Raw genomic sequence first — 26603 nt, forward strand, 5'->3', positions numbered from 1 at the left:
GGCTGCTTCCCTTAGGACATGCCACAAAGTCCACACAGTTCCCCTGTCCCTATCTGCTGCACACGCCAGAGCCAGCTGTGTGAATGATGGCGGCGTGCAATATGCATTAATTACATGGACCCACTGACCTTGCCCTCGTAGACAAATTAGATTTTATGAGTGCATTTTACTTTTCTGTTCTCATGGAAATTACATTACCAACAGCATGGCGTTCACTTATCTCCAGCGTTTAATTTCAGTTGCCTCAAACCATATCACATCATGCTTACATCGTAACCACGCCGTCGCCGCCTTTCATCACGGCTCATATTTGACTCGTTAATATCCCATAATTTATGACATATGGGAAAAAGCCCTCAGTATTTACAGCTGCAGCGACTGTGGTGGGATTAAGGATTCTTGTCAGGTCTGTTGCTAATTACAGAGGACAAGCTAATCATCTCTGAACAGAGTGGAGCTGCGAAAATTATGAAATTGAGTAATAACAGGTCAGCGGCCATCCCTACCATCACACCTGCAAGGATAATAGGCTCAGCTGATGCAGTCCAACAGCAAAATGTCTCGGTCTGTCTAAAAAGGTATATGGTTCAAGGGATTAAAGGAATAGTTTACATTATTTTAAGTGATCTTATAAGAGGCACTTATAGAAAGGTAGCGCAGGGCAGTCAGCACGCCTCCAGTTTGGAGAGTAATGAATCAGCAACAAAAGGTATTTTAGCCACTAAAAGGGACAGTTCACTCCTAAATCTAAAATACAGATTTCTCTTCTAGCTTGGGTACCAAAAAATACATTTAAGAAATTCAAAATCAGAAATCATAACCTGGTTACTCAAAGTAATCCACAGATGAACAGTTTCATGTAGGGTCTTTATTTCTGCAGTAGAATCTACACTGGAGCTGCTCACAACAAGGTCTGTGGGTTATTTTGAGTAACAAGGTCATGATTTCTGGAAAGAAACACTAGTGTTTAATTTTTGAAAAGTATTTTTTTGGGCTTTGAGCACCACAGGCCAAGTGCCCTTTAGGTCCATTATACTGGAGAAACCGCAGACATCTCTACAGCCAGTAACTCCAAAACTCTGGGGTGAACTGTCCCTTTAAAAAAAGGGTCCACAGCCTTTTCTGACAGGAAACTGATGTTGTATAAGTCAAATATTCCCCTCCCCAAACCAACCAAACTCCATACACAAAATCGGTAATTTTACACAGATTGAGGCAGTGGTAGACCAGCAACTCCCGTGTTCTGCGAGGTAAAATTGCTAATCTTGCCTATAAAAATTTGGTCCATTTGGAGAGAGCAATATTTGGTGTGTATAACAGCAGTTCTCTGTGGGCAAAAAAAAAATATTCTAAATATGGCGTGCACTAAAGCATCTTTTTTTAAGTGGCTGAAATACCTTTCGCTGCTGATCCTGTCCTCAACAGTTCACTGCTTCGCTTCATCACTGGAGCCTCTCAGGGCTGGATATCATTCAAAATTTTCAATACTAGTACTGATACCCTGGTTTCGACACTGGTTCCTGACTGATACTTTTTTTGATGCCAGTTTCCTAAAATCTATTTTAGTAAAATAAAATTACATCACACATTGCGATACGATTACTTTCTTCAAAGGAAGATGTTGTTCAAAGACCTGAGAGCAGCTGCAGAAACTGTTTTTACTCTGAGCACTTTACTCAACCTGGATAACTGTAAACTATGGACTATATAATAGATGTGAATATATAAATAACTGTCAAATCCAGCCCTACCCTCTCTAATTCTCCAAACTGGAGGCGGGCTGACTGACTAGCACTTACTGAAGCTAATACACTATCGATAAATACCCCACAAAACCCTACATCAAATGATCTGAACTACCCCTTTAATCCCATTGTGCAGTTGATAACATGAATACATGTGTATGCGTGTGCGTGTGTGTGTGTTCCTACTCCAGGTACAGCTCTCTCTCTACACATACCTTTCTGCTGAGTTCATTGGCACGGCAACCATCTACAACACGATCCGTCGAGTGGGAACAGTGCTTCAGCTCATGCATACACTGAAGTACTACTACTGGGCCGTCAACCCTGCGGACAGCAGCGGCATCACACCAAAGGGTTTCGGTGAGCATATTTAGCATTTTGCTTTTATTTCAGTAAAAGTCGAGCTAAGTTTATTTTCTTTTTTTTTTTGCTGTTGAATTCACTTTTATTTGATTTGGTTGTTGTTTATATAAACTGTTTGCCTTACATCCGAGTGAAACTCAGTGTTTTGGAAGAGAAAATCATTGGGAGTGAACCAATCGCAATCATTGTGTGCAGTCACAAGCCTGCTATCAAAGTGTCTTCCTGAAATGGCAGCCGCTCCCTCACATTTGAAATGACTCATCCCCACATGGAAGCGCTTGCCTGTCAGCTGTTAGGACCGTGGCCATCACTGGAGATGACAGTGAGGCAGACACGCCACATCAATACTGTCATCCCCCCAGGGAGCCTGGTGTGGGTGTTAGGCCTCTGAAACCTGGGCCAGTTGTATGACTGGCATCTTCTATCCTCTATCAAACAACAGTACGTCACCACCAAGCAGTCTGTGCTGGAAGTGAAAGTGTCCTTGAACTGTCATTTCCTTTTTGCTCTCCATTATTCTTTTTCTAAGACTATCTGTATCGAAGTACAGGGGTTATTTCATAATGGTACTGAGAGCTCAGTTTATGCTGCACCAAGGCTCAATGAAATCTGCTTCCTGAAGGTTAAAGCTTGTCCTCTTGCAGTGTAGTTGTCTAGTCATGCAGCCGAAGGTGTTTTCTTCTCTAAAAAAGGATTTTTCTCTGCCATCATCATTATAAGCACCACTAACATTTTGTCTCACAAGTGAGCATCACATTTATTAACACTGTAAGGTGGACAGAGGTGAACTTGACTTGATTGTTTATTTTTTACTTTCACTCTCTTCATTTGAACGCAAACATCTGTGCTTTCTACTTCTTACATTTTCAAAACAGGCTCATGGCTTTAGTTTTAATGCATTTGAGGGGAATTATCGATTATTTTTATTTAGCATCATTGAGCACCACCTTCTCAACATCAAGTCCAGTTTCAACCTAAATGGATGAGACAGTAAGACAAAGAAAAGACGATACCTTGGTTTAGCTTCATACATGACGAGGTGAAGTAGAAGAAGCAACAAAACGTAAAAAGACATAAAAGATGTAATAAGATAAAAAGACAGGAGACACAAAAAGACTTAAAATACGCAAAAATTATGTAAGTCACAGAAAAACAAGTGACAAGACAGAAAACATCATAAAAGATGAAAAAGACATACCAAGAAAGATGTAATAAGATGAAAATGACAGAAGATTTAACAAGATAAAAATAGACATAGAAGAAAAGTAACAGGATGAAAATGACGTAAAAAGACTTAACAAGACGAAAAGGATGTAACCAAACCAAATACAGCATAAAAGACACAATGAGACAAAAAATGATTTTAAAAGACAAAAAACTATGTAAAATATGAAAAACGTATAACAAGACAGAAAAAATCTACACAAAATATTTAACAAGCTGAAAAGACTTAAGACAAAAAATCAAAGACAAAAATGACATAAAAAATAAAAAAAAAAGACGTAAGAAGATGAAACTAGGAGAGAGACTTAACCAAGGTTAAAAGATGAGGATCAGTTAGCTTTGCTCAGAAACAGCCAGTTGAAAAGTCCCTCAGAGAGCAACTTTGACTTTTATACTTTGAATACATTTCAGAGCCTGTATTTTTTTCCACTTTTGCTTGAGTAAAGAAGTTAAATCAGTACCTCTACTCTTTTTTGTTTTTACTATATTTCTACTTGTATAAAGAATCTGTGTTCTTTTGCCACCTCTGGTGAACACAGATTCTCACAGGCAGTGTCAGAGTTGGCTGAATATAGCAGCATATGCCACGTCGAGGCACTTGGCCTACATATTTGATCCTAATTGATTTCTTTCTAATAGTGTTAGTGACCTCCACACTGAGGTTAGCTGGGATAATGTGGGCACACATATCGGTATAAGTTAGGTCAGTCCACAGGCACCTCAATCTCACTTTTCCGGAATTTAATTTGTTCCTTATCCCATCTTCTTACACTGTGCGCTGTCTCTTATCCCTTCTTATTCTGTACAAGACGTAATAAGTGAAGAAAAGCTCAACCTATCTAAAGCTCATGTTCGAGAACGAGGAGCTATATTTAGCTTGGACATCAGAGGAACTTTCCTCAGGACTTTATTTCCATCACGTCCTCTCTGTTGGACACTCTTTGTAGGTGTTTTGTTGCTTTCACCACTGTTGAATAATAGATTCTGATGTCGAAATCACTTGTTTGGGAAATCTGTCTGTGCGTAGCCGCAGGCACTGCAGTATAGTTCTGCTTTATATAAGAGCATCACAAGACCAAGTAGTTTTCTGATTTGTTTCAAGTCGGAGATGTCAACACGGGTTGTAAAACACCAAAATAAAACACAGGATGTGCAACAGTGAACTACTGTAGTTCCCACTTTTCCAAGCTGTATATGAGAGGCAGTCTTGACACAGTAATGCTAAGATAAATGTTGATATACTGTCTGTGTGCTAAGTAGGCCGACCACCAGTGAGGGGAGGTGTTGGGTACCAATCAGTGGCCCCCCTAGAGGTGGCACACTAAAACCACCAGTCATACTGAATTTAAGGAATTTCTGTTGTGCTGTTGTGTGACGCAGTGACAGTCAGAAGCAGCTGGTTGGCTCTGCATTTCTTTTGGGAATTATAATCCCTTACACTACTTGTTATTAATAATATTGTAATAACAGTGCTTGGGACATTTATATTCACCTTTCTGGTAAGAAGGGGGATGAAACTACTATAAGAGGTGGAACAGGATTCAGGATTATATCTTGTTTCTTTTTGCAGAGGATGTGTCCCTGCTGACCATGTTCTCCAGCGCACACTGTTTTTTTCAGATAAGTGCAAAGAGGTTGGGATGAGAGTCAGTTTACATTAAGGTTTGTGGCCATGGTTCACTGCCAGACACCAGCAGATTGCCAGCAGATTGTTCAAGAGAGAGATCAACAGGTAGACTGGTCAGGCAGTAATGAAATGCATTGCTTTGAACTCCCATAGTGAAGAGACTGAGGAAAAGCTCTTGTTCTAATAGTCGATCTGGTTTGGTGGCTTGGTTCCTTCACATGATGTCTGTGTTTAAAGGGAACAACACAGGAGTACAGAAGAGAACTTAGGAACAACGTCCAGAAGGAGGTTGTAGTACAAAGTCCATTAAAGTTTGTGTCAGATCATGGATATTTACAATGTTAAATGGGTCAAAAATGAATCTGGAGGAACAGATTTCTGACTCCGGCTAATGGGTTCCAGACAACTCATACCTCAGGGCAAATTCATTTACCCCACTTTCATGAGGAAGTAGGTGTGTGACATCACATAACAGTGGCAGCACACATGGAACCCCAAAATAATACATACTGTCATATGACAGTAAGAACTGTCCTGCTTGTAAATTGACGTCAAAATATGTCGGCAGTGTGCCGTAAAACAAAATGTTACCTCGTGTCATTTGCCCTCCTCTTTGTCATTTATGCAATGAGTATACACTGCTGAGGGTTCAATTGTGCACACACGTCAATGAAATTTGCACCTGGAACGGTTTGAGGTCAGAAGTTGGCCATTTCAGCTGGGAAATTCCGACCTCCAGTGTTGTCTGGAACACAGCATAACTCCCGGCTAATCCAATAAGCAAAGGATTGGAGCGGCTGAATGAAGCGTCTGCCCAGTGGGTAGCCAGCTGTGACGGCAGCCGAGTGTCAAGGCGGCCATACCCTTAATTGTGCATAACTTTAAGCCTTCATATAATTTAAACAGGTGGGTTATACAAAAATTCACCTCCTGCACAGCTGTCATGACCGGGGAAATTAGCTATGGAGACCAAAAACATTTTTTGCACCAGGCTGTTAACATGTTTATAAATTTGGGCATTTTTATATGGGTGTTTATGGGGACTGAGTCACTTTTGGAGCCAGCTTCAAATGACTGTTTGAGGAACTGCCATTTTTGTCACGTTGTGTTGGCTTAATTTTTCACCCTAGAGGTAACTGCTTGACACAAACACATCGTTCAGTCCTTTTAGAACATGCTTTTGATTAGAAAGAACTGTACATTTTGTAAAGCAGGTAAGAATAACTGCTCAACAGTGAACACAAAGACAGTTTTTGCGTGTGTGTGATAAAGAGACCTGTTGGAATACACACTGGCACACACCTTTTTATAGTTTTTCGATAGCAAATAGGTGCACATATACACATATGGGACTATAGGGCTGTAACTGACTCAGAACTGAACTGGATTCAGCTGTTTAATAGAAATATTTGGCTATTTGTTTTTTTTTCATGTTGACTACAAAGCAGTGCCTTTTTGAACTGACAGATTTTTTAACATTTAACAGGACATTTAGGGTGACAGCAACACAATATAGACAAGTTAGCGCTCCATGCTAATGTATGCTAACTATGCTAACAGTCGATTGGAAATGTGCCAAAAACAGTTTTTTGTCAAAAATATGTTTAATCAAACAAAAGCCAGAGGCTGTGTAGTATAACGTTGATGTGAGCTGTAAATTCACCACTTTAATGCACAAGTCAGAGGATAAAGTCTCAGTCTTACTGGGTCGGGCCTCTCCTCCTCTGGACAGCTGCTTTCCGTCTGTTTGGCAGTATAATCCAGGCTTCATTAAGACTCACATTGGGTCCAAGTTTGCAGCTGCTTGTACCAGTCCAGACTCTTCACTGAGCAGACAGGATGACTTGACACAGTGGAGAGCGAGGAACATGCAGATTACTCTGCAGCTACTTCTGAGGACTGAATGTCACCAGAAGTACACTGCACACTGACTGACTAAACAATAAAAACAAAACAACCCTGACTGCTGGTCTTGAGGAATCTCAGTCGACTGAGGGATCTCTAACTGATTATTTTAATCCTCATCTTTCAGGGGGCAGCCCTATACTGCCATAATGTTGACTATAGTCCACATTTTTTAACCACCTCCTTCAGCAAGCTTTCTAGTAAAGCTTCCTCTAAATTAAGATCTCTCAAACACAACTGTAAATATGGTGCTGATTGTTGTCGTAATGGGCTGAGAAAATGGCCGAGACTCTGGGGAAGACATATCTAGAAATGGATCACCTTCACACTGTAGGTAATTTCCAGAATGGGTCTGCTTCCATTGATCTGTGCCTAATTTGGCAGGTCACTTTTTCTCTCTGTCCTCCTAAACTGAGAAATGACCAAACAAAGACACATAAGAAGAGCGAGAGGGCCAAGCACGTAATGAAGTGTTCAATTATAGCGACGCAGAGAACACATTTAAAACGCAGCCCCTCCAGCTACTCGCTCCGTTTCTGGAAGTGCCTTCTCGTTTTTTTCCCCCAGGTCTTAATAGAGAGCGCTATCAAATTAAAGCCATGTATCATTCGTTTATACACAGGATCACTGCAGGCACTCACAGACAGATGCCCGTTGCTCAGCTTCTCTCAGCGCGTGACATGTACCCACAAGCCAACACGTAATCTGTCTCAATCTCTATCGTTGTCCCTTTGTCTCTGTCTCTGCCCTGTCTCAGTTTTACTAAATAATGAGTAATGAGACAGGGAGTTACAAGAGCCATTTGGACAGTCAACACTTTCAATCCAAGCTAGTTTTGCCTTGTTCCCATTATACAGGAGAAATCACCAGTGACAGACATGTAGGAGCTTCAGAGGAGCAATCTGATCAAGGCTGGTGCTTGATTTGATTTAGATTTGATTTTTTATGTGTGTGTGCTTTTATTCTGAAGAATAAATCTCATGTAGGTCATAAGTTACTGATTACAGGAGAGTCGGGGAACAATTTGTCCCATGCAAGCTCTTCTTTTAATGCTGCCTCGCTTCAGATCAACACACTGACACCTGGGAAATCCACTGGAGGTCACAGAGAGATGCTTTTTGAACGTTAGATGGCCTTATCAGTTCGTTTTTAATATTTTTCCTTTCATGTTTGCCCTTTGTATGTTGTATGAAATGATAGTCATTGCAGTCTAAAGTCAAGATACTAATTATGCTCTAAATCGCTGTTTATTTTTTGAAGTGGGGTGCATTACCTACAGTAGGTGGCCTAGTTTGGAGAAGCAGCAGGAGTAGCTGTGTTTGAAGCTAAGTGATAAACTGATGTGGACAGGCTCAGCTGCAAAATGTATTTTATTCACTGAAAAACAGGCCGACCTAAAAACTTTGACAGCCTTTTCTGACAGCAGACCACTGTTATATAAGCCAAATATTGCTACTCCATTGACAAAGTGAACACCATTCAAGCTAATCACAGAAGCATTTGTGTCAGTTCAGTGGTTAAATGGTCCTGTTTTTGGTGTTTGGTGAAGTAGTTGCACATTTACTACCAAAACCATTTTCCCTTGCTCTTTCAAGGGTCAACAGGCCAGGGGATGTTGCACACTGTACAGATTAGAAAGTCCCCTGTGATTTGTGATATCGGGGTCTATAAATAAAATTTGATTTGACCTGACTGTCGAGAAAAACCTGGACTTGAACGATGAGCTGAGAAGAGCCTGCATTATTAAATCATTTAATACCCACTGTCTTACGAGATGTTCACATATGTTCATATATGTGTGCTCCAGGGCTGCACATTTAATCACAAAACAATTGAAATCTCATTGTGGACAAGTGCATTATCCAAATCACAGAACCAGAACCAAATTGCAATTATTTGATAAAGGAAAAGTGTGAGAAGAAACAGCATTTTTTTTTTAGTTTAATATTTATTGACTGTACAGTTTTGCCTTTATAAAGTCAAACCAGACCAGTTTGTCGCATTGGTTCAATTCAGGAACTGGATCTTTAGGTGTGAACCTGCCTGTAGGCTCCTAAAAAATAATATTTAGTGGTTAAGTTTAACTGTATACTATACAGTAGAGCGATATTTGGTGGCTAAAAAAAGTGGCTAAAATACATTTTGCTGCTGACCCTGTCCACAGCAATGTATTTTTTAGTTACCTACACCAGTCCTCCTGTTTCTACAAACTGTGTACATGTTGTCCCCCATCTACTGTAGGTAATACACTGACTGTGTATAAGTAAATCATACAGTTCCACTTCAAAAAATCCGATCGCTATCGCTTCAAGCAGGCAAAGCATGTTATTTAAAACTCAAGAGGAATTCTGTGAACAAATTATTGCTGCAGCAATTAGAAACACTTGTTGCGTTTGAGTGTTATATCAGTTTTTGCTTATTTAAAAGCATTGAGTGAGTATAATTATTCTTGTTTTTTTTTTTTATAGGTCTATACGAGCATACATGCTATTGTGTATGCTGTGACTTTATTATCCTCAGTCATAAGCCGAAATAAGATTCCTACATTAATCACATGGACATAAATTGTTTTTCAATAAACTCTTTCTCCTCGTGCCCTTGGGGACGCAGGAAGTAAAGCAATATGTGAATGAGCAACGCGAGTCGTGCCGAGCTGCTGAGCATAATTGGTTGTGAATAACTTGCATGCAGTGGCTGCGGTAATAATGTTCTTATCATCCCTTCCATGTCGGGCTGCGTCCCTGCGCTGGGTTTTCCTCTCTCACTCTATTAATCAGTGTCGGGATGCAGCAGCACTTCGCCATCCTCCTGCAACCTCAGGGAGCCTCAGCATTGATTACATTGACAGGCTGTTGAAACAGCGGGATGGTCAGGTGTCTGATGCCATTGTATCTGTCATTGTGGCACTGTCCCCACTTCAAATGAACATGTGTCCAGCCAGGGTGGAGGTGGGAGTTTATCTGGGCTGAGGGGAGGAGAAGAAAGACACTGGGCGGTTTTCCCTGAAAGGCTTTTGCGGTTGTGTTTGGCCCAATTTCTGTCATTTAATACATCTGAACATGTAAAAGATTTTGTCAGAGTGTTTATACCTGGCTGGCTGCACAGGATGAATAAGAAATGAATGAATATATGCCAGAATTTACTGCCAAAATGGAGCCTTTGTGCTGCAATGAGAGTGCTGCTAATCTTAAGGGGATTCATGTTTGTATTGTTATAAGTGGTAATGTATGCCTTATCCTGTGTTTTCTGACTGAATAGCTCTGTGTTGTATTGATCTGCCTGTTGCTGCAGCTCCATTAGTGTGCTTACCAACGCTTTTTTTTTGGGTTAAAAACAAAAGAGCTCAGCATATTGAATAGGCTCTGACCGTGTCAAAAATTAATCCTCGTGCCAACCAAACCAGTACAGCAGGCAGCAGCTCTATGATCTGACAGTTAGTCGATGCTCTCTGTCGTATCCTGTCATTCTTCTTTATTTGCACGGCGTACGTACACCTGCTGACAGCATTCAGCCCATCAGATGTTGAATGAGGTTCGTGACAGCGATGGATTGCAATGCGAGTCTCAACTTAAGAGTGCCAAAGTGACCTTAAGTTGGCCCGGGCATTCTGGGTAGTTTTAATGAGATGTTGGCCAGTGTGATGGGCAGGTGTGACTATGGCGACCTTGGGCTGGCTGGCTGCCTGGGCGCTATGTTGTGACTTAGACTACCTGGCATACACAGAGAGTTTAAATGCAGCATGGATGATAAATAAATTTGTGCTGAATACTCAGGAGAAGCAGCAGGAGTCACAGTGTAGGAAGCTAAGCCATAATAATAATAATAATGATAATAACTTTATTTATATTGCACCTTTTAAAAACAGTTTACAAAGTACTTTGACAGGCAAAGCAAGGTGGGGAGTCAGAAAGCATTACAACAAAAACAAAAACAGTAAGGGCTGAGATTGGAAAGCTTTATTAATACCCAGTGGGGAAACTCATTTGCCAAATCAATTCATACACACAGAAAACAATATAGACATTGCATTCACAGTACACAACAAAACAAAATAATAAATAACACCATGAAGGAGCTATTTGAGGCATAATTTACCCATTTTAAATGAAGACAACTTGAAGAAGACAGAAAGACACTAAAAGGCAGGAGGCAGAAGGTCAAAACAAATACAGTACGAATCACTGTAAATATGACTGTAATAAATACAAATAAAACAACAGAAACAATAAAATGAAAACAACAAAGCAAATTAAGCAATACAAAAAATAATAAGAATGAAACAGTAGCACCTAAAAAAGTGTACACTATATTTCGTATATTTTCACAGCTTTACCTTGCATCAGATGGCCTTTTCCAATATGAAACTGCCTTTGTATGAACAAAATATCACTCTCTCCAAACTAACCAAACTCCCTGAGTAAAATCATTAATATCACCTCGCAGGACATAGGAGTTGCAGGTCTACCTCTGTCTGAATTTCTTAGTTTGTTTGTGTTTTTGTGTGACTTTGGTGTTTTAAAAGGTTAGTTCAATTCACACAATAACACAAACAAACTAATCGATCCGGTCAGTTGCAGGCCAGCAGCTCTTTTGTCAAAGACGTTTGGATTTGGAGAGAGTGATATTTGGCTTGAATAGCAGCAGTTTTCCCGTCAGCAGTACGGTACTTAGCTTCCATGCTGGTGCTCCTCTCTGCTTCTCCAAACGCAGGGAGTGTTGACTGCCATCTACTGAAGGTAATAAAAAATACCTCGTGCACGTGCAAACTATCCCTTAAAGCTTATGTATAAATATATACACTTGTTGATGTGCAAATTCTTCTCTGTTTACAAAACTTGGGGAACCTCACATTCACAAATTGAAGGTGACTCCAGTAGATCATTATAAAGCTGATGATACAGGGAAGGAAACTGAATGTCTTTGAAATGTCCTTGTTCTGCCTGCTTTGTTTTTTCAAAAGCTCAAACACAAGACATCAATGAGCGAAATACTTCATTATAAATAAATAAAAATAAAACACATAAAAAAAGAAACTTCTGATCATGAAAATAAACCAAGAATAAAATTGCCAGTAAATACATAATTATAGACGAGGCTGGAAATCAGAAAGATATCTTATTTGGTTCCATTACTTTCTTTCTCCCTCTCCAACTACAGATGGTCCAAGGCCGACCCAGAAAGAAATAATTTCTCTGCGGGCGTTCATGCTTCTCTTCCTCAAGCAACTCATCCTGAAGGTATACCCCACCTGTCTTCACGCCTCGCAGCCCCTCACATGGCTTGATTCTGAGCTGCGGCGAGGAAATATGGAGATTGTCAGTCCTGCCTGTGTTATCCTTTAAAACGTTCTGCCAGTCTGCACCTTAATAAATTCAGCACTGTTCATTTATTTATTTATTTATTTATTTATTCATTCATTCATTCTTGAAAAAATAAGTGTGGGCTTGGAAGAGAACCGGTTGTGCTGAAACTAATTTAATGAACTCATTAGTCTGTTGAGCGAAAAATAATAAATGACAGATTTGATCATTATCTAATCATTTAAGTAATTTATCGTGGAAAGATCCCAAACATTTGTTGGTGCCAGCTTTTCAAATGAGACAAATTGTTGATGATTTTCTTTGCTTCAGTTATTTGTAATTGACTCTCCTCTGGGTTTGCTGACTGTTTATCACACGAAGTTAGCCCTGAAGGCATCACTTTTGGCTCTGGAAATGTTTGACAGGTATTTGTTGTAATTCTGTCATTTTATTGACAACATGAATCGAATTCTTTAAAAGATAAATTAAACACTCATCACAGTGTAAATGGGCGTGTTGCTGCCCACATCCCAGCACGCCGTATCTCTGCAGATCATTATCTCGCCTCGTTCTGCAGCATGTTTTCCAGGGCATGGCAGAAATAAGAGGAATCTTAACACTGGGCAGAAAACAGACTTGGCAAACAGAGCAAACAAGAATTATCTGGTGGTTCAATCTGTTTTGCTGCAGAAACCTAAATTCTCATGCGTCAATTGCTCCCTCAGTCTAAGCACAACAACATAAATTGACACACTGGAGGCCCGAAACACTTTTTGGTTTCATTTGAAATTCAATTAACTTTAAATTATCTTGCACTAAGCTTTTAAACTGTCTTAAAATTAACAAAGATTAAACCTCTCTTTAAACCTTAGTTTAGTTTTTGCTCTAAACTCAAAATGAACTCAACAGAGATTAGTTTTAAATTGTGGATTTACTAATTTTAAGCCCTGTTTTACTAAACTCTGATTAGAACTAATCTTACATTAAATAAATCTTTGTTGGTACGACCCAGTGTTCTTCCTCCAGTAATTTTTAGTACCTTCTTTTCAACTGTACCATAATGCTATGATGCTTTTTGTCAAAACATACAGCAGACATACAGAACTCTAGCTTTGTTATGCAAAGACCCTTCTCCAATTATCTGCCTAGTACATCATTTATTTGTTTACCTGTTTTCCTGTTTTTTGCCTCCTTTCAGGACCGTGGTGTGAAGGAAGATGAACTGCAGAGCATCCTGAACTATTTGTTAACAATGCATGAGGTACATGAGAGTCTCTTCCAGCTCCAAGTGAATTCACTCTGTGTGTTACTGTGCCACTTTGCTGCACTGAACTACAAGGTCACATTTCCTCTTCAGAATTGCTATTCTAGGAGAATTTTATTTTTCCAAGCAAGATGAATGAATCATTTTGATTAGCAGTGGCCAGCCGCTGTCCCTGCACTGTTGTACGGTGTACCAGGTGTTTTCTGCAGATGCAGGTGATGCAGCTGTATGGCACATCCATTATGTCTTTGCTGCAGTTTCAAAGAACAGAGACTGTGTTCTCCCTCTTCACCTGCTTCCATTTCTATTTTCTCATCATCTTCCTCCTCTGGTGTGTCTGCAGGATGAGAATCTGCATGATGTGCTGCAGCTGGTGGTAGCCCTCATGTCTGAGCATCCAGCCTCCATGATCCCTGCTTTCGACCAGAGAAATGGAATACGGTAAGCCCCTCAGGGGAAGACACAATCCCTCCGCTGTTCAGGCACAAAATGAAGAGGTGATTTCACAAAATAAACCTAAGCACCTAACACTTGTGCTGCTGCTGTGCGCCCATGAGACACATGAATTATTCATAAGTTCAGCGAGGAAAAAAAAAACCTATGCATGGAAAAGTAACAATATTAACATATTGATTTCACAATATGACACGGATGATCAAACTTAGCCCGTGTGATCCTATAAAATATAAATGCATGTGGCGTAGGACTACTTGTGAGTTCTAAGGAATTCATTGTGGAAAGGCTGCTGCTTTCATTAGGACGTTCATTTAATGCTAATGTAAATTCTCCCTGAAGGAAAGTGGTTGTCAGCTAACCAGTGCAGGGCCTTTTCATCAACACCGCTATACTTTATTCTGTCAAGACAGTGTGCCGTTGCCAGTTTTCGCTGCTTCTGTCTATTCCAGGGTAATCTACAAGCTCATGGCTTCTAAGAGTGAAAGCATTCGAGTGCAATCCCTCAAAGTCCTTGGGTACTTCCTCAAGCATCTGGGCCACAAGTAAGTAACCAATTCCAATAGCTATGTAGTAGATTGTAATTGCACGCTCTAAGTGTTTTTGTAATGAATAGTCTGAAGATTAATGAATCATCAGATGTCTGTTAATGTGCCTAATGCTGTTATCTACTCTGCGCTGTTTGGCCATTTTAAGTCGAGATGCACTGATCCACTTTTTCTGCTTCCAGTCTGATTCTGAGATGTGAATTTGAATGTATTTGTATGCTATGCTGATACCAAATCGTTCTGTGTCACCTGATATTAATGGACTGTGTTTGGGTTCATAGGCAATCAGTTTTCACCATTTTCGGTCCAATTCAAATCTGGTCCCATGCAAGCTCTCTCCCACCCGCTTTCACTCTGTTTGCGTATTCACATTGAGGGGCCGCCACAATGAGTGTCATTCCAGATCACTCAGGTTTAAGTTGTAGTGTGTTATTAAGCCCTCCAGCTCCCAGTCTGCATCGATGCAGGCTGACAAACCACACTCCTCTCAGGTGCAGCACCTTTTTTGTGTTCGAGATGGAGGAAATGCCACATCGCTGCAAAAGCTAGTTCTGTGAGGTTATTTCCAAAGGATAAGTAATAAGTTACTTTGCCTCGAACAGGCATTTGAGTAACTATTTTCGTGCAAACATGACGGATTGACATGACAGGAAAATGTTCAGCAAACAAAGAGATGTGATCAAAGAGTCATGTGAGTGAGTTTTTAGTTATTCAATCAGTAAGTTTTGCTTTCACAAGCTTACAATGTCATGAATTTAGGGAGTGTGCCATGTCATTGCAGCTTACATATTTTCACTGATGTGAATAAGATTATTATTTAGAGCAGTTATTCACAGAGACTGGGTCGAGACCCGCAGGTGGGTCACGGGAGATTTTATTTGGGTCACTGAATAAAGAGACTATGAAAGGAATTCTGCAAATTTAAGATTTTTATCTGCAGTACACCTTTTATAAAGCATTCAAAAAGTGCATAGTTTTACTGGTAAGGAAAAACAACCCCATATTTTGTTTTGAAGTAGGCTAAAATGTCCTATATTGTTGTCCTGATGAAAAGATCTAAACACAGAAATGACCTGTTAACTCAGCCTAAATAAAGTTATTTGTCAGTCAGTATTTAACATGTATATTTGTTCAGTAAAAGTGCCAAGAAAAAAGAACTTAAAAAATGTCAGAAATGTTCATTTATGCACAAATGAACTCCCCGAATTTACTGATGAGGCCTATTGTGAGTTGGGTCATGATGGATTGTCATTTACAAAAAGCGGGGCCCCAGAAAAAAAAAAGTTTGGGAAACACTCATTAGACCATTTATTCAAATTCATTATCCATCACTATGAATGTTCCTGTGTCTGTCAGTAAAAGGCGAGGGTGTCCCAAAGCTTGCCAGTGTGTTTATACCCTCCTCTTATTTAAGAGACCCTCCACAGCCGTGAATGTTTTATTTTTAACTGCTTCACTCAGTGACTGTGCCTCCCTCTGCTGACACAACATTTACAGTGTCACAACTTCAGTTTTACTGCTGCTCAAGTTCTTTTTTGGTGGCATCTCTAATTTTCTTGGCCATGTGCCAGAGTGTTTGCACACAACACAACAGCTGCCCAAACAATTGACCGTGCCCCCAATTTAAAATACACAATAGCAATAGTGATAACACATATAATAATGTATATGTTCAAGTATTCCTTATGTGCAAAAGGGCAGATTGTCAGGTGGGATTCATCATTCAGCACACCTCGGTAAGAGCAGTTTTGGATGGTTAAGAACTGTTGGTGCATCAGAGAAAATATAAAAGAAATTTAGGAGAATGTTGCTGCACAGGGGCCCGTTGTAACATATGACTGATCGGTGCATAGACTGGTGAGGTTAGTCCAGGATCCAAGGAGTGAACTACATCAGCATCAGCCCCTGATACCAATATGGGATCGGATCAGTCCCATCTCTAATTTTAATCTCTTCGTGTTCCTGCAACAAGAGGCCACTAGGTTAGAAACTGAAAATTCATAACTCAGGCTTTACTCTCAGAGAGATGATTCATCTGCCTCTGCCACTCCTTTGAAAAAAGCGTACAATTAAAAGAGCCAGAAAACTTTTGACTGGATGCCAGTTTTGTAAATTAGGATGCACTTCATTGTAGAACACCTGAATTCTTGGCACAGTGCCCTGAAACCATTACTTCACATACGAGAATGGTGGAAGAGGTCCAAGCTACTGTCCCGCAGAGTGAAATAAATAATCAACTATCTACCAGGATGTCAGCAGATCGTCTGTATGCTGCACATTGGAGAGTAGAGAGAGAGAGATAATGTTTATGGGTGGAGAGCAGATGATTCAAAATGCAGGATGCAGGGGATGTGGAGGATTTTGCTGTGCTCACGACGGCGGGGCACCAGGTGTTGTTGTGTTACTGGTGCCTGCAGAGTGGAGGGAAAGGGCAGCCGTAAGCCCATGCTAGACCGCCCCAGGCGCAAGTGAAAGGCCTGTATCCTCAAGGGACACGTGGGCTTCATGAAAGCCTGCCTTTCACCCTTCACTTTAATAGCTTTCATACATTTTAAAGCTCCATCTGAGTTCACTGTGAGCTTTGGTGCAGCTCATAAATAATTAAACATGTTTCTTCTGTGCTTTATTATTGCTTTTTGATAAGTGAATTTGTCATTTTACATTCATTAGTTCAGTGATGTCAGATATTGTTTGTCTGGGTTGGTGAGTCAAGGAACAGTATTTGTTGTACTTGTTTGTACCTTTGGGGGGTCATGTTGTACAAAACAAGCAGGCAAATCCAGAATATATGACACAAGCTCATCTCAAACTTCTGTCTTATTGCTGCAAGAACTCAACAACCTGATCATAAACTGAAGTTTGATGGACCGTCAGGGACCACGATGGAAAACAGGTCTTGGATGTTATCATGTTATCCCTGACAGTGTTATATTCGCTGGTACTGCTTCACCGTTAAATTGGATCCTTTGTCAAATAAACTAAATTAATCTAAACTACAACTATAAAACATATTGAATATTGCGTGTCTCGTTTATAGTTTTAGAACTAAATACGCGCCCTTCTGTATGATTACTTTTTCTCTCTGTCTCTTCTCACTGAATAGCATCCATCCAATTTTCATATTTTCTACAGTGTGCCTTCGTTTTAAAGGGATAGTCTGGTTTTTTTTTTGAAGTGTTGTTGTGTAAGGTACTTATAAACAGTCAGTGTATTATATATACCTACGGTAGATGCCAGTCGGCACGATCCCAGTTTGGAGAAGCAGCAGGAGTAGAGGTGGAGGAAGGTAAGCGATGTACTGCTGTGGACAAGGTCAGAAGCAAAATGTATTTTAGCCACCTAAAAAAAAAATCACTATCAGTTTAAGTGTACACAGTATTTAGAAAATATGTTCACTTTGCCATCAGACAGCCTTTTTGACAGGAAACTGCTGTTACGGAAGCCAAATATCACTCCCTACAATGCAAACAAGCTCCTTGGAGTTGCTGGTCTACCGCTGGTGAATTCAACTTCCTCTTTAAAATAAACAAAGTCACACAGTTACACAAACTGACTGATCAAGGTGACAGTAGACCAGCAACTCCAGTGTTCTGCAACTACAAGGTAAAATTACTTTGTAGTGACTAGGTGATACACTGCTGATGAGTAAATAATACATTTTTAATAATAAATCATTTTATTTATAAGCCCCTTTCAAGTCACACAAGGACACTTTACAGTCAGGCATGGTGATCAATAAATAATCAATAAAGATAATAAGAAAAGAAGAAGAGGAAGCATCATAATAATAATACATTTTGTGTTTAAGCACCTTTCAAGACACCCAAGGACACTTTACAATTGACAAGACAGCCAATATGTATAAAGAAAATAATACAAAAATGATGATAACAAAGACCAACAGCAACAGTAATGCAGTACATTTGCAGATAAAAGAGCACATCCACAATAAACACATGAAGAAACAGCAGGAAAAGCTCATCTAAAAAGGTGAAGTGATACAATAATGGTAGAGAAGGGTGACAGCCACAGTAATGAAGTACACACACAGAATAAAAGAACACATCCAAACAAACACATTAAAAGAGTTTTCAATTGCAATTTAAAAGAAGCAACAGTTGTGGAGTGGTGTAGACCCTGAGGGAGAGCGTTTTAGAGGGTAACGGCGGCCACATTAAAGCCTGTCACCCGAAGTACAAAGCCTGGAGGGCGGGGGTAGTTAGAGAGTAGATGGGGCATCAGAGGAACTTGGCAAGCCGTGGAGAGATTTATAGGCAAGAAGAAGTACTTTAAACCAGATGTGGTGTTTAATTGGGACCCAGTGCAGTTGTTGAAGGGTCTGAATGATGTGTTCCCAGGACCGTGTGTGGCAGAGAACTCTGGGCACACTGTCGTCTCTTTAAGCCCCTTGTTCAGTGGTTCCCAAACGATGTACCGAGGCACACTGGTGTGCCCTAGGATTTTGTGACAACCCTAGAATATTATTGCAACATTCAACCATACACAAACTTAGAAATGGACTTTTGATTTATTATATCAGTACATTCCACATGCTCATTTCCTAATACCGAGGCAAATTCTACACTCTTAAAAAATTCCTTTTAAAACCTTCCATTTTTAATTTTGTGACCTGTTTGGTTTGAGTGTGTTTGTTGCCGTTTTAAATTGTATTTTTTGGGTGATATAGCTGGTTGTCAAAATTTATTTGGCATTCGTAAATAAAGATAAATGTGTACAGAGTAATAACACGCATATTGGCTATTTTGCACAGATGTGAATATAAGTGTGCAGATTTTGGCTTGCCCTTATATGGGGCACAAAAAGTTTGAAAGCCCCACTCAAAGGAGGAGGGCATTACAGTAATCTAGTCTGGAGAGCAACCCCACTTGTCTTAATTTACTCAGTGTTAGGATTGAAACACTAAACTATTCTTTTAGAGCGACTCTGTCTGGATTTTCATTCAGTCTTGACATTGAGGCCTCTCCTCTTCACTGTACCTTGTTGGTTGAGCAGTTTTTTCGCCTCAGCTTGCCATGCATCATCAGTCTGCCCTTTTCTCACAAATTTCCATATTTATACAGTTGTGAGAAATGCTACTCGTCTCCTAAGTGTCCAATTTGCCAGCCTCTGCAAATACAAAAAAATCGTCGACTTATTAGGAAAGCCTCGGCTCGTCTTCTTGAGTCAGTGGCAGCAGCTTTGGCTTTGCATTGTGACAGCAGTCCTTATGCTGTTTGCCGGAGTAGTTTGTCACAGTTGAACCCATTCACCTGTGGTATACCTCTGTTGTATTTTGGAACCATTCCTACTTGACAGCCTATGTTCGTTATCCAACACACCTCCAACAAATTTCTCCCAATTTATGACAGCAGGCACTTCCTGACACTCGTCTCCAGAGCCCGGCTCCCTGTGGGTGAGAATCGGGAAGCAGGCTGACGGCGCTCACTGATCCTTTCAGTGGCTTAGGGAGCTCTAAACAAGGCACTTTACCATTTTGTCTGTGTGTGTTTGTGTGTGTTTATCCACAGGAGGAAGGTGGAGATCATGCACACACACAGCCTCTTCACTCTCCTGGGAGAGAGGCTCATGCTGCACACCAACACTGTGACCGTGACGACCTACAACACTCTGTACGAGGTAACAAAATATTTTCCTCTCAATTGTCCAGACATTACTGCACCGTTGGTCTCTGTGTGCAGAAGGTGTGACCGATGTCTTCTCACTGCTTCCTGCCCCAGATTCTGACAGAGCAGGTGTGTACGCAGGTGGTCCACAAACCTCATCCAGAGCCTGACTCCACGGTCAAGATTCAGAACCCAAGTAAGCCTGTCACATATGTCACATCAGGTCTTATTCTTTACAAAGTAGTGGGCCCAGTTGCACACAGCACTTTTCTCAAGCCACTGTGTGCCTGGGAAAATGTAAACATAAATAATTTCATCTGATTTCAAGCAGACTCTGACCCGGTGACAGGCATTAAGAATAATTATATAGAAGCAGCCAATCTTCTCACTGATGATCCTGTTAACTTACGCAGGTCTTCAGTACTAAACTGAGACAGTTTCACGACCAGTTAAAGACTCCTTCTAGTACCTTTAGGTTTGTCCCTTAAGCAGAAATATTTCCCAAAGCTAATGACTGTACTTGAGAGTATTTCAGTGAATGAACAGTAGTATGATATGCTTATTGCATATAATGCCCTCCTTGCTGGGTGGAGACATGTAACCGTGGTAACCTGTTCCAGCCACTGGCTAATTTAAAAAATAGATTCAGCCTAGCAAAGTGAAACCTTACTTGCATTAAGATTAAGCATTATTTACGTTACACCAGAGCTGCCTTTGTTGCTGATTGTCTATATCTGTTATGTTGTTGAATGTTGTCACTGCTGCATTGAATTGTGGGATATTTGTGATGGTTTCATATAATAATATTATTGCCCTGGAAATATATGCATATACATATATAAGTTAAAATCATCAACATAAACCACTACACACTGAACTGAGTTACTGTGATTACATTTTTATTATTTCCTAATAAAACCACAGTAACTCAGTTCAGTGTGCTGTGGTTTATGTCGATGATTTTATCTGAGATGTTCCTGTGGCCGACCAGTACTTGATCCTTGAGACTGACTGTGCAGAAGGAGTTCTGTTCACATACACATATAAGAATATGCACCTCATGTGGTTTGCTTTCATACTGAGGTTTTGGACATACTAAAAAATCTCATATGCCATTTTAGTGGACCAAATTGCATGTTAGTATGGAATTTCAAATGCAGCGTAAGGTTTCATGGCCTTTACTGGCATAATACAGCACATGTACACTCCAGTTACCATGGTTATACTTCATTCATATCATTCTTTAATGCTGCTAGACAGTGTTATTGTCAGTTCTTAGCTAACACACTTAGTTAGACTGGGTTATCTAGCTTCTCCAAAACAGAGAATAAAAAAAGAAAAAGAAAGCCAAACTGGACAGAAGATGAGAATGTTGTTCTCCTTGAAGAATGAGGAAAGTGCAAGCACATTATCCAAAGTAAATTTGACCCGTAGCCTTAAAAAATATGCACAAGCAGAGAATGTGGCAAGAAGTTACAGACCTAACCTAAACTAATCCTTAAAATGATCCCAGGAAATGGTCGCTGAGGACCTTCTGGCAATGCATAAGGGAATACTTAAGCAGCAAACACTTGTAGATAAAAGGGTTTTCCCTTACAACATTCTGAGGAAATCCTTATGGTGATTTTATGCAGCACTTTTTTCCCCAAAGGCATCCTTCGATAAAAATTTCGAGAAAACCTTAGCTTCAGTGGTTTTATGCAACTGGTCACTGGTTCTCTAGTCAAATTAACAATGCGTGTATATATTTGTGTTTGTGTGCATGTGACATCAGTGATTCTCAAGGTGGTGGCCACCTTACTGAAGAACTCCGCTCCCAGCACGGAGCTGATGGAGGTTCGGCGGCTCTTCCTTTCAGACATGATCAAACTGTTCAGCAACAGCCGAGAGAACAGACGGTGAGCAGAACTTAAACCGCCTTTTACTCACCCACTCCTCCAATTATCTCACTGATTAATGTATCAACAGAAAACAGAAAAACAGTCAGACTGTTCCTCCTCCCTGCACTGTGTTTAATAGGCTCATATTGATGCTAAATCATCCATAAACATGCACATGTTCTCCAGCAGATGTTCTGTGACAGTTTCTGACAGTTGTTCGTTCCTCCTTTCTCACTTTTACACTCTTGCATCCAATCTCTCCTTCTGACAGTTACACTTTAGGACATTTTGCAATTAAATTATAAGTCTTGGGAAACCGCTGACCTAAATCAACAACATAATTAGCCCAAAATTAATAGGCAGAAAGTACTTCGTCAAGTCAAACTGTTGTATTGAAGAAAAACACTTAATTGCTTTTCACTTGCTGCCCTTTCTCTATCTTGGCTGTCACTTTGTTTTGTAAGACACTGCTGCCAAATAAACAAACTAAATGAATATTTGAATGGCCAAATGATCAAAACAATCTGTTTTAATGTGAAGAACAAAATGCCAAAGTGCCTGTATTTTCTTTTTACACAAAGAAATGCTTTGAGGAGAAGTTAAAGGAATAATTGGCTTGAATTTTTTAAAATTTTAATGGAAAACCTCAAAGCAGGATGTTGTTTAAAATGGTTCCTTTCATGACCAACATCAGTAACAAATGTTTAACTTGCTAAAGATAGAGGATCAGAGTTTTATCACAGGCTTGCGTACGGCAGATTTTATCTGTTGTTCGTCTTGCAGGTGTCTGCTTCAGTGCTCCGTGTGGCAGGACTGGATGTTTTCACTTGGCTACATCAACCCTAAAAACTCTGACGAGCAGAAGATCACTGAGATGGTGTACAACATCTTTCGTATTCTGCTCTACCACGCCATCAAGTACGAGTGGGGAGGTTGGCGCGTGTGGGTGGACACACTCTCTATAGCTCACTCCAAGGTGAGTACGGTTAATGAACTGTACATTGAAAAGGAAACACTGACCTCTGCTGTTCAGAGAGACATTTTTGTCTAGTTTGTCTTATCTTAAAGGGACAGTTTACCCCGCAATCAGAAATACATATTTTTCCTCTACCTTGTGTTGTTATTTGTCTATCTAGATGGTTTCGATGTGAGCTGACAAATTTTGGAGATATCAGCTGTAGAGATCTCAACGATAATGGAAGTAAATGGTTCGACTTCTGCTGCTCAAAATGCAAATTCTCCTGAACATTTCAAACAGGGCTGCCCCCTGAAATTTGAAGATTCAAATCATAAGTTGGAGACACAACAGTCGACTGAGATTCTTCCAAGTTCAGACTCTCCAAATCACTACAAAACTATTTGCAATGAAGCGGAGAAGAGTGATGGAAGCAGAGTGCAAGTGACGCACTGTCGGCCACTTCATCACAGCGCACTGCAGAGCGTGCAGAGCAGTTGACAATGTCTCTTTGCGCAAATCATGACCCAGTTACTGTAAATAAACCCAACACCTTGGTGTGAGCAGTTTCATGAAGGAACTATTTTCTCTCTAAGGTGGGAGGAAGGCAGAAATCTCTACAGTCGATCTCCAAAACTCAGCAAATCACGTCAAAACAGTCTAGATGGATAAATAGCATATAAACTGATCTTCACAGTTGTTTGCATCATAAATATGAGGCTAACACTGTCTATAACTCTTTTTATAGGTGACATATGAGGCACATAAGGAGTACTTGGCTAAGATGTACGAGGAGTACCAGCGTCAGGAAGAGGAGAACATTAAGAAAGGGAAGAAGGGCTTCGTCAGCACCATCTCTGGTCTGTCTGCGCAGGCGTCTGGCATGAAGGGTGCGGTTGAAATGGACGATAACTCGCAGACACCTGAGAGCGAGAAGGACTACGAGAGTTCAGACTCGCGGAACCTGCTGGCTGAAGGGAAGGGGCCTGAGGAGGGTCTCAGAGGAACAGAGGGGGCGGTGGATGGGGTAAAGGTGGAAGTTCATGACCTTCTGGTGGACATCAAGGCTGAAAAGGTGGAGGCTACAGAGGTGAAGCTGGAGGACATGGACCTGTCCTCTGAGACCCTGGGAGTATCAGAGAATGGAGCACTGGTGGAGGTGGACTCTCTGCTGGATAATGTTTACTGTGCTGCTGTGGAGAAGCTCAACAGTAATGTCAACAGTGTGCTTTTGCCAAAGGGCAGCATGGATGACCAGAATGCACCACCTCTCATTACTCTAGACGATGACAAGGACACCATCCCAAACAGCAACAACTTTCTGTTTGGCAAAGTGTCAGGCAGCATGGAGGACAAGCTGCTGCCTGATCTGAGTCCAGCTGAGCCTCTGGTCCTGCCCAGCCCAGAGCCCCCGGTCCACACCAGTGCCAGTGATGAACTGGGCCTCCTCGCTCACATGACTGGCAGCTCTGAGCTCGGCTCTTTACCCAGCATCCTGGAGAAGGATGAGTTTGAGCTACAGGCAGCTCTGGAGGACATCAGCTCTGCGGCTGCCACCGAGGCCGAGGCCTCCTCCAGAAGCGCAGAGGTCACTGAGGGCACAGCTGCAGCGGCGTCTGAAGGGGACCCGTCGACTGTGAAGACCGGTGGCGCAGCAGACGCAACAAGCAACAACTCTGACACAGAGAGGTCAGACGACAGCAAAGACAAGGAGAAGAAGATTCAGACGACAGCCACCACACAGGTCAGTAGTTCATTCATGTAAATTGAGTTATCCAGTAACATCCAAGACAAAAAAGACAGTGTTCCCATTTTTAGATTTTTCATGAAAAGAGTAGAGTAGAGGTGCACTGACTTCACTAGATTCAAAATATAGTGGAAACTGCTAATAGCAATCATGGTTACTGTAGCTGTGTTTACATGGATTATATTTCTCCAATCCAGTTGAAATAATTCTGATCAGAAATTCCAATTACATGGATGCTAAATAAAGTGATCCGATGAAACATCTGTGTCTATATGACACAAAGCGTTTAATCAGAATATAACTTTATGACATGGGCAAACTGGTTGCCCACTGTGAGGCATCTAATCTGTCAGAAATATAACAGAGAAAGAACCAAGAGTGGCTCTGGTTTGCCAGCTGCCAGTAAATGAAGAAGATGAAATGTTTCCATCCAGGGTTTTTCGAGATGCACCCAAATCGTATTGTGGAAACAATATTTGTGGCCTCAAATCTTTCTCAGGTTTCTAACAGAAAAGTTTTATCCACCACTGACCAGTTCAACAAGCCAATGAGACGCAGCAGCTAAACTACAGTGAGCTATATTTAATATACAGTAGTGTGCTGTATTTGTACAAGTGAAGTGGATGAATGTCATGAATGTTGAAACATGGCAGCAGCAGGGTCACAGAGTGGAAAGTGAGGAGGGAGACCGTTTGCCTTTGTCAGGATTTGTTGGCCTTTAGTGAACTCTTCTATATTAACAGACCCACAGGGATCGGGCCCTTGCCCAGCTCTGGCTCTTGTAATGGGGACAGGATGGCCTGGTGCTCATCAGGCGATGTCCCTCTGAGACTCAGGAAAGTGGGCTGCCGGAATAGTTGAATGAGCCAACAGGAGGGCAAAAATAGACAAAGCATCATTCTGCAACAGCCGCCTGGGATTTGTTCAGCCTCCTCCCCTCCTCTCCTCTCACATGAGCTGTGCTCTTTTTTTTTTCCAGAGGTCAGGATCTTTTGCCTAGACTGGGTCACTGATGGAGGGCCAGTGGGAGGCAATCAGGGTTTATTTTTAAGCCTTTCTCTGCTGTTGCATAATTGCTCATGTTCAATTCATCGCTGCTGCTTTTTAAACAGGCTTTTTCGCAAGACCTTGCTGACTCATTCATCTTATGTTTAGAGGTTGTTGCATTGAGCTTGTTGTAATGTTTTTTCTTCACCTGCAGGCAGGACGAGGTTATCTGAGGACTCACTCTAATCTGGCGATTCATCACTCTTAGTGAATAGTATGACAGTAGCATTATATTTCATTAAGGGTGCACTATTGATCCTGACAGAAGAATATGATTAACAGCTTGTCCGTAAACAGGATCTCGTTATACTCTTTTATATTGATTCTCTTATCAGAGCCTACATGGCCGCCTCGCCACTCAGATGGAGAGGGACATACGTGTGGACCTTGGCTTCAGGGGGATGCCCATGACGGAGGAACAGCGACGTCAGTTCAGCCCGGGCCCACGCACCACCATGTTCCGCATCCCAGAGTTCAAATGGTCAGCCATGCACCAGAGACTGCTCACTGACCTGCTGTTTGCACTGGAGAGTGACGTCCACGTCTGGAGGAGGTGTGTGAAGTGGTTTATGTGTGCTTTAATGTGAGCACGGGGCTGGTAGTGATTACAACTAACTAACATTTTTGTGAACACCCTGTAAAAATGGATGGTAACACCTCATTTTACAGTAAACTTCACGCCAGATTTCATGATCAGAATGTGATAATTATCAAATAACAAATTAGACATTTTTATGAAATTACCACAAATTACTGTGGCATTTACCATAAAAATTCTCTGTATTTTCCAGAGATCAGATCAGTAGTGAAACCATTTAAATAAGGCCGAGACCTCATTTATATCTAATACTGACGTCAAGGCAGCATAGGATGAATTGTAACAGCTTACCATATGTGTAACTGAACCGTTATAGCATCACT

General features: G+C 41.0%; 1 protein-coding gene across 1 annotated transcript in view; it reads left to right on the forward strand.

Annotated features, from left to right (window-relative positions):
* Nucleotides 1-26603, forward strand: part of nbeab (neurobeachin b) — a 364245-nt gene that overhangs the window by 138239 nt on the left and 199403 nt on the right. Inside the window, exons 13-23 of the mRNA XM_084717359.1 lie at nucleotides 1937-2105; nucleotides 12022-12101; nucleotides 13363-13425; nucleotides 13772-13869; nucleotides 14334-14426; nucleotides 19958-20066; nucleotides 20168-20249; nucleotides 21828-21951; nucleotides 22717-22909; nucleotides 23637-24632; nucleotides 26018-26235. Coding sequence (XP_084573485.1) covers nucleotides 1937-2105; nucleotides 12022-12101; nucleotides 13363-13425; nucleotides 13772-13869; nucleotides 14334-14426; nucleotides 19958-20066; nucleotides 20168-20249; nucleotides 21828-21951; nucleotides 22717-22909; nucleotides 23637-24632; nucleotides 26018-26235 — 2225 coding nt within the window. The remainder of the gene's footprint in view (nucleotides 1-1936; nucleotides 2106-12021; nucleotides 12102-13362; nucleotides 13426-13771; nucleotides 13870-14333; nucleotides 14427-19957; nucleotides 20067-20167; nucleotides 20250-21827; nucleotides 21952-22716; nucleotides 22910-23636; nucleotides 24633-26017; nucleotides 26236-26603) is intronic.

This window comes from Lutjanus erythropterus, chromosome 4, assembly GCF_056507025.1.
Source record: "Lutjanus erythropterus isolate fLutEry1 chromosome 4, fLutEry1.hap2, whole genome shotgun sequence".
In the NCBI taxonomy this organism is placed as follows: domain Eukaryota; kingdom Metazoa; phylum Chordata; class Actinopteri; order Lutjaniformes; family Lutjanidae; genus Lutjanus; species Lutjanus erythropterus.